The sequence below is a fragment of the Hordeum vulgare genome, chromosome 7H, assembly GCF_904849725.1.
Source record: "Hordeum vulgare subsp. vulgare chromosome 7H, MorexV3_pseudomolecules_assembly, whole genome shotgun sequence".
Classification (NCBI taxonomy): domain Eukaryota; kingdom Viridiplantae; phylum Streptophyta; class Magnoliopsida; order Poales; family Poaceae; genus Hordeum; species Hordeum vulgare.
The window spans coordinates 247,077,442-247,086,278 of record NC_058524.1 but is presented as its reverse complement, the minus strand read 5'-3'; the positions used below and the strand labels follow the sequence as shown (position 1 = coordinate 247,086,278).

At 43.3% G+C, this 8,837-nt stretch overlaps 1 protein-coding gene across 6 annotated transcripts; it reads right to left on the bottom strand.

Annotated features, from left to right (window-relative positions):
• Nucleotides 1-357: 357 nt before the first annotated feature.
• On the bottom strand, nt 358-2,938 carry LOC123408389. Of its 6 annotated transcripts, none has more exons than XM_045101507.1 (4): nt 2,607-2,750; nt 2,415-2,492; nt 706-764; nt 358-622 (listed from the first exon to the last, which is right to left on the bottom strand). In XM_045101507.1, exons 1-4 carry the CDS (start codon nt 2,712-2,714, stop codon nt 592-594), a joined length of 276 nt encoding a protein of 91 aa, XP_044957442.1. In that variant the 5' UTR covers nt 2,715-2,750; the 3' UTR covers nt 358-591. The 6 variants fall into 6 exon arrangements, 3 of the variants coding, with proteins under 3 accessions (XP_044957442.1, XP_044957443.1, XP_044957441.1); XM_045101508.1 differs by having other exon boundaries at nt 358-619; XR_006612737.1 differs by adding an exon at nt 2,759-2,929 and having other exon boundaries at nt 358-764; nt 2,607-2,685.
• Nucleotides 2,939-8,837: the final 5,899 nt, after the last annotated feature.

Here is an 8,837-nt window from a genome sequence, read left to right as displayed (position 1 = left end):
ACTCACTCCTACGTGGCAAAATTACGACGAAATCAAAACGTAATGGTTGAAATCAGCCCAACCCATTTTAATTGATCACATGGGCTGATTTTAGTTTTTTGGGCTTTTTCTTATTGGGCTTTTTTTGGGCCTTAGCCTATTTACAGCCACTTTAGTAAAAAAAATCGAATTTTTTTTATCATTATAACTTGGGCCCTGACCTTTTAGTGCCCAATAACATTTGGTACAGTTTCAGTTTTGGTCTTTTTTTATTTTTCAATTCAGCAACTTTTTGTTCGAGAACTTGGTTTCATTTTTATTTGTTGGGCCTTTTCAACCAAATTATTTGTCCAATATTTAATCCAACACTATTTCATATTCAAATCAAGAAAACTCCAAGTCGAATTAAAATCATCCATCATATAACAAAATGGGTGCATGCATCGCTCAAATGCATAGGCCGGGGGTCTTCCTCCTTTTAAAAAAAATACTTACACAAAGTCGAGACATATACAAGCTACGAGACATAGCAATCATAGTAACGATTGCTCATGGAAACTAAAGACACGTCTGACACTCAATCATCCTTTTTCTTCTAACGCTGCTTGCCTTTCACGTATATACTTGATCTCCAAGTAGACTGCTGCAGCGCAAAACGCAGTCATCCCAACAGCTAGTTTGAATAAATCAGATAAACAAATTGATGGGCAAACAATTTCCGCTTGCCTTGTGACTTCACCGGCCTCATTGGTCAGAACTTTTGTTCCTTTCCTTCCCACCATAACCTAAAGAAATGGGAAACAATATTATACAGCAGATAAGGTAATCAGATGGCCTAACCACATGTCTTGGCATATGCTCCTACAATACAATAAACAGTATTATTACGGAAAACTCAATTTGTAGCACCTAGCTAGCAGAGTCACACCAAACAAGTGAGCTCAATTGGCGGGAACGTGCCGGCAAATAGAGAAAAAACAAGACTGGAACGTGAAATAGTTGATATATTGTGTATCATCACTTCTGTATCCATGTGCTACCCAGAACTGGGACAAAGAAGGTGAAATAGTTCAGCAATAGTTGAGATATTGTCGCTTCTATAAACTATCACTAAATTGACTATGTAGGTTATTTCGTCTTGATTACCTTTATCAGACTTGTGAATTTGACATATTATCTCTTTCTTGCCATGCAGGAAAATGTGAGGACAAAACACCCGCAGTTTCTCTAAAAATTAAAGATCTACAGGATTTTGCAAGTGGGAAATATGTGAATTTTACATCGCGCATAATTTCCCATGGCTCTGATAGAACAAGTGGTTTGACAAGTGGTTTGGTGTAGAAGGAGACTACACCTTCGTTGTTATTTGACCAGTCAACATGGTGTCCTATCTCCAACTGAATTAACTCTACCTTTCCTTAGGTAGGTTGCAATTTGGCCATAGTAAATTTGGTGTCATATGATTAGCTAACACCCTTTTGTTTTGGCTGTGACTCAAACCTTATATTTAGAAGGTGATCTTATGACTTTTGTAGTTTGACTTTATTCGATAGTATTTCTTTTGATATCCAGCAATTTGGAACATGAAACTATGATCTACTCAAGATGAAAAGAAGAACACATAGCTTACTTTGATTAGCTAATTCCGTGCCACTGATTGTTGTCAAGTAGTGCAATACTTGTATTGTGAAATTTATTTTGTGCATCTTATTTGCTTGTCATTTCAAAATTTGCCTGTTTGTTTAAGTATTAGTCAGTACATGCACTTAAAAAAATTATTCACCTATAATACTATCATCTCGCACTCCTACACCAAGTGCATCCCAACCTCCCCTATGGACAACTGGCTGGGCCCTCTTGTGTACCTATCTTGAACATGCATCATTTGAATTGTTCATTCATGCAAGACAACACTTGACGAAATTCATTCGCAGTAAATTGATCGATGATGCATACATAGTGATTCACCTTCATTGCATATGCACTAATTCCTCTATCACTTCTATGTTAAAGAGTTGAGCACAACTACGACAAGAAGAGGATTGGCGAACAGGATGAAACAATCGATACAAATGAGGTTCCTCTCAGGTTCACTAGCAAGTCCACACTTACGTGTAGCAGCCTATATATGGAACTTAAACTATATTATCTATTTATCTTTGAGAAGAACAAAAATTGATCCAAGATAGCATACCACTTTTCTATGTGAACTTATAGAAGATATCTGGTTCTCATGAGGCATTATTGTAATATATGTGGCTATTCCAGAAAAAATTATCATGCAAGTTCAGTAGCATTATTTACTCTTCATATGTATATATTCATATACATCGTAAGTTTCTCTTATGCGGTGGATGGACAAACAACAAACTAGTGATAGAAACATAAGCACAAACAGATCTGACTACTGCCAGATCCTAAAACCGCAGCCGCACCTTGCTTCGCACCGCATCCTCATCGCCCGGTGACGCCGCGAGGACTGCCTTTGTCGTTCCATCTTCATACATGGGCCTCTGCTTAATCAGCGAGAGAAGAACAATGCATTAACAGTCAGAAACCGATTTCGGTTTACCAATCTATAGCCGCATAGCCTGAACACACAAAAGAAGAGCAAATGATATGATTACCCCAAAACCTCCTAGAGGAACTAGCCTGTAGTAGAAAAGCCAGGAACACGGAGGACCCTCCACACAGAATGTCGTTAACCTTTTTTTTAAACACCGACGAAGAGTCATTTAACCTAAATAGGAGAAAACGTGGGGATTTAAGCAATTTGTACCTATGGTGTCATGCTGTATCGTGACTGGTAAATGACTGGAATCAGCTGGCCCATGCAAATTAGACAGAGAGAACGTATTAGTACGCTGAAGTGAGATGATAATATTAAGAATTTTGACAACTTATTGAGCGGGCGGATTCAGGAACAAACAAATGTAAGAGGAGGTGAAGAAACGAAAAGACTCGCCTTTCTCCGGCAGCACAATGTCCTCCATGGTCCCCTGTATGACCTCGACGATGTTGGCGAGCCCATTGGCTCGGCGAGCCCATTGGCGCGGACGAGCTCGTGGGCGTGCTCTGCCACGTTGGTGGCCTCGATGGCGTACACCTTCCTGGCATCGGCCTGAGCGCTCCAAATGGCGAGGATGCCGCTCCCGGTCCCGACGTCAAGAACCACCTAACAGATGCACTAAATCAATCAGGCCGGAGCCCCAAATTACAGCAAACCTGCTAGCAAAACATAGCATCTGTAAAAAATCCAGATTTAGCTATTATCATTGGCTACAAAAAATGAGATCGCACCCATTCTCATCTTTCAAGAACAATGTAAGTTTTCCAAACAATTCAAAAGAACAATAGTTCTGGAATTGGCACTATAGTACAAACATTGGTTCAAAATGGATGCTACTCCTACATATGTTTTTGTTATATCTTTGTTTTCGAATATTAATCACAACATGCAAAGTACACATAAGTTAATCTAGACAGAATACAACAAATAAACTACAGACCAATGTAGGCTACAGCACACCCTTACCATCATACAGCCACCCCACAAAAAGAAAGTCCTCCCACCAGTTGCAAAGTACACATATATATTTTTCTAATTACAGCAGCGACTTGTGCAATAATGGCTATCTCGTCATTATCTGTACACCTAACATGATACAGCTGGTTTATCAAGACACAGGAATACTGGTCCAAACCATGAGCCTAGAGCTACCGAAATAGCAGCCACTTGTGGAGTTCAGAATAAAATATCTAATGCAATCTAATTACTAATTGGGTAGAGAAAACTGAAAGGCGTTATGTCAGGGATGAATAACAATTAGAGTAGCAGGCACAGGACCTTTCTAGAGAAGTTCAGGAGCAATAGAACCGGTCGAGGAGGACCGCATCCAAGAACCGGACTCCGACGCCTCCTCCAATGGGGATGGGGTCCCGCCCGCTGCTGCGCCGCCACCATCACCCGCGAGCGCGACGCCCCTCCACCGCGAGCAGGCCCGAGACAGCGCCGATGGGTCGAACCCCGCCACGGTGGTTGATCCCCGGAACAGAAAGGATCCTGCCCCTCCTTCTCCTCCGAGGAGAAGCTCTTCGGGCAGCAGCAGCAGCTCCTCCACCCGCTCACATGACTACGTCGCGGCATTCAGAGCCATCGAAGGCGCGGAGTCCAGTGCCGTGGCGGCCGCTAGGTTCAGGCGGGTGACGTGGAGCAACCCCGTGGTGGAGGAGACGACGGAGGTGGAGCTGCTCGACCCCAAGACGGCGTTCGATCAGATGGTCATCGAGCGGCTGATTCAAGAGCAGGTGGCCGAGGAGGTGCCCAGCGCGGCGGCGCAGCTGATCGACTCCAATACGGTGCGCGAGCAGGTGGTCATCGAGCGGCTGATTCAAGAGCAGGTGGCCGAGGAGGTGCCCGACGCGGTGGCGCAGCTGTTCGACTCCAAGACGTTGTTCTACCAGATGGTGGTAGGGGTAGGCGGAGAGAGGGGAGCTGCGGCCGGGTACGGCGACTCGCCTGCCTCTCCCTTCCCCTCTCGCTTCCCGATCCCGAAGTGGCTGCGCTGTAGATCAGGCGATGGAGAGCTACTGGAGAGGGCGGAGCGGGGGAGAGGAGGGGATCCGGTGGTGGCCTTGTTGCAGAGGATTTGGATCGGGGAGCCGTGGTGGGAGGTGGCGGTGAGGGGAGAGGGAGGTGGGTGGCGGATCTGGATCGGGGAGAGGGCTAGGGTTTGTGTGCGCGAGAGAGAGGGATGGATGGATGGGGATGGAGAGATGGATGGATGGATGAACGCCATGTCATCGATCCATGCCACAACCAATTCCACCAATCAGAATAAAGCATATGTAATTGTATTTTTCTTATTGTTTTTCTTCTAGTTTTTCACATGATAAAATCCAAATATGATCTCTTGGAGTATACAAGCTTGCATCTTGGAATTACGAACAATGTTTTCAAAGGAACTTTTCATTTTCTTTGCACGAAAAATCCATTTTCCATTTTTCGAGTGAGGAAAGTGAGTTTTTTTATGAAGGGCCTACAAATATTTGTTGCAAAATTGGACCAAATCATTTTTCTAAAATTTTAAGTCTTATTAAATTTACAATTGACCAAATGGTTTGGTGTCAAAAGCTTTTGATCCACCTCTCGTAAAAAAGACAAATTTCCTTTGATTCAGCTAGAAGCATGTCAAATTTGAACTACAACTGCTTGATAGATTGCTCTTTAATTTTTCCAAAAATCATTTCTAGGTACATAATTATCTATTTAATCAGAGATAACACCAAAATATTCCTATCTAGTACTTCCTTCACAAAGTTGTTAGCTGAACACAAACTTTGGAAATTTGCTGACAAAGATTTACTAGGGAAATCGTTACAAAAGTTTTCATGAGGTAATGATTTGGATAGGAAAAAGTGCCCAAAAATATGAGGGTAATCAAAGAAATATAAATAACACTTCCTTCACAAAGTGCTATTCTGAACAGAATAGGAAAATGAATATTGCAGAATTATTTTTGAACTATGGAAGGAAGGGTTTTCACATATTTGAGGAATATATGATCCAAAGTATTTATGATAATTTTTTGAGAACTTTTGGAATGATAGAATAGTAGGTCGCTTCACAAACTAGGATGAGGTGGGATAGAATGGACCCATGAGTGACATGTCAACATAGTTAGAACATTTTACGACATTTTTATAATCATCGTAAAAGTTATGACGATCTCATCTTATGCGGTTACGACGTTTTTCGCTCGCATCGTCGTAATTTATATGTAGATTTGATCCCCTCAAATGGTTTACGATGATCTCGGATGAAATTGCCATAGATTTATGACGAATTCATCAACGACGTCTTAAAAAACGTCATGTATGAGCATATTTCTTGTAGTGCGGGTCGTCCACTGGTTTCTCCAGGGAGCCCATCAAAACCGTCCTTCACCTAGAGTTGCATTGCATCACGAGGTCTTGAAAAGTCTAGTCTTAACCGGTCTTGGTTATTAAATTATTCTCGCATCACTCGTGATAAACTCTCAACCAGAACCATGTCTACACAAGCATAGCATAATAGAATTTGTCGTCCCGGGCCAAGTAACAGGGTTGTTGGGGTGCCTACCACATGATACTACATCAGGTAACCATAATTTTTCAAGTACCTAGTCAGCATGCAAATGGGTATAGGATGGAAGAACTACGATGCATAAAACGTAGGTGATACATGATCAAATGACTTGCCTTGCTGATAGTTGTCGTTATCAAGTACTTCTAAGTAGCACGCTTCGCACTCCGGGTATCTATCGATACAAACAAATACACACCATAAGCACTACAATCATTAACAAGCAAAATAACATCACTAGCATAAAAGTTACTATGGCATAAAGTGAAGGAATTCACTTCACCTAACAAAAACAGAATCTGTTTTTGATAAAACCCCAAGTAAAATTATTTAAATTTTTTTAAAACTTATACTACAGAAATATATAATCACTAGGAAGTAGTAGCAAAAGGAATCAAATTAAAATCTATTTTTAAACTCCCAGAATAAGCAAAACAAGGTTTAAACTAAATCTGATCTAATTCAAATTTTAACATCTCAAACATAGACAAATAATATGTTTTTAAAAACTACTGGAAAAGTGTGATCTACTGGGACAAGTTTCAACTCCATTGGAGTTATGGATCAAAAGTTATGATCAAAACAAAATTAAAACTCTCTCTGTTTTTGGAATTAATACAGAAAAAGAAAAACTGAATCTAACGGACACTGTGTACACGTGGCGCTCTCTGATTGGTCTACGGGTGTTTGCTCCGGGGAAATCTAACAAACGGCCGAATCTTAACAAAAACCTCTTCGACTAATATTAAGTAATGAAAAAACGGCTCGGTTTTGTTTAAAAGACCGAAAGAGTACGGGTGTTCTAATCTCTATCGTTTACTCACAATCTAACGGAGGAGAGAGGACAGGGAGCTCACAGGGGGTGGCGGTGCTCCGGCGAGCTTTTCCGGCGAGGTCGAGGAGGAGGGTGGTCGGGGATGCGGCTCTGGTGGCCTCCGGCGACGGCTGAGAGGTCGGGGACGCTGCGGGGAAGCTCCTCCGTCGGTTGGTGGCGGCGGAGAGGTGGTTCGGGGGCCGGGGTGCGCAGGGGGCGGCCGGGAGCTTCGGCTGGAGCATAGCTCCGGTGAGCTCGGTAGGGGGCGGTGAGGGGTGGGGCAGGGCGACGGCGAGGGGGGGAAACGGGGCGAGGAGGGCCGGGGGGGGCGTGTCACGCCCAAGATGGGACCCTATCCTCAATTTGGCACGAAGGCCTCGTTAGGGATAGAAGCGCATCTCGTCGTGTTGCAAGAATGGGTATCGTTACAAGTACATGTACTGAAAAGATGAGATATATATAGAGAATTGGCTTACACACGCCACAAGCTACATCAGAGTCACATCAGTACATTACATAATCATCAAGAGTAAGAGCAGGGTCCGACTACGGACGAAAACAAACGAGAAAATAAGAACGACGTCCATCCTTGCTATCCCAGGTTGCCGGCCTGGAACCCAACCTAGATCGATGAAGAAGAAGAAGAAGAAGCAACTCCAAATGAACAATCAACGCGCTCGCGTCAAGTAACCTTTACCTGTACCTGCAACTGGTGTTGTAGTAATCTGTGAGCCACAGGGGACTCAACAATCTCATTTCCAAAGGTATCAAGACTAGCAAAGCTTAATGGGTGAGGTATGGTTAAGTGGTGAGGTTGCTGCAGCGGCTAAGCATATATTTGGTGGCTAAACTTACGAGTACAATAAATAAGAGGGGGAAGATCTACGCATAGTGGACATGAGCTACTGATGATCAAATGAATGATCCTGAACACCTACCTATGTCAGACATAACCCCACCGTGTCCTCGATCGGAGAAGGAATTCATGAAAGAGACAGTCACGGTTACGCACACAGTTGGCATATTTTAATTAAGTTAACTTCAAGTTATCTAGAACCAGTGTTAAACAAAGTTTCCACGTTGCCACATAACCGCGGGCACGGCTTTCCGAAAGATTTAACCCTGCAGGGGTGCTCCAACTAGTCCATCACAAATTACCACAAGCCGCATAGAAATCCTCAATCACGAAGCTCGCGATCTCGTCGGATTCCCTAGTGGAAAACCTCAACTCTGAGATTACCCAAAGCATCACCGGAATCCCGATGCACAAAATATCTCGTCAAAGGTAAAACTAATCCAGCAAGGCCGCCCGACGTGTCGACGTACCCGATAGGAGCCGTGTATCTCGTTCTCAGGACACGACGGATGGAACTAGCTACAGGTGCCAAACCTCGAGTTTCCTCGCGGTGGCCCCGCATGTAGACCGTTTGGGACCAACACCATCAACAGTGCCCCCCGTGTTTATGTAAAATTACTCTTCGGGTAGCGCTAACTCCCTATGCATTTCAGTGTTATCAAATTATTATGTTGGGAAAATGTAAAACCAATGGTGGGTCTTGCCAGACCAGCTTTAATCTAAAACGAATTATCAAGGGGGTCCCCATAACGACCCCGATCGTGTTAGGAGCGCTCAATTATGGAACATAACACCGGTAGCCGAAACTAAGGGGGCAAAGGTGGAACAAAACACCAGGCTAGAAAGGTCGAGCCTTCCACCTTTTACCAAGTATATAGGTGCATTAAATTAAATAGCATTAATATGGTGATATGACAAGGAACCCATGTTTTCACATGGAAGCAACTGCACCTGCAACTAGGAACGCTAACACAGGGTTAAGCAAGCGGTAGCATAGCCAATCAGTGGTTTGCTAGGTCGAACAGGTTGAAGGTTATCATGGCATTGTTGAGAGGTTGATATTT

Coding starts and splice junctions, on each gene's coding strand:
- LOC123408389 (XM_045101506.1), bottom strand. CDS start 2,714: ATGACTCTTCGTCGGTGTTTAAAAAAAAGGTTAACGACATTCTGTGTG. Junction 2,493..2,606: donor TTCCTCTAGGAGGTTTTGGG/GTAATCATATCA, acceptor CTGATTAAGCAG/AGGCCCATGTATGAAGATGG. Junction 765..2,414: donor AGGATGCGGTGCGAAGCAAG/GTGCGGCTGCGG, acceptor CCATTTCTTTAG/GTTATGGTGGGAAGGAAAGG.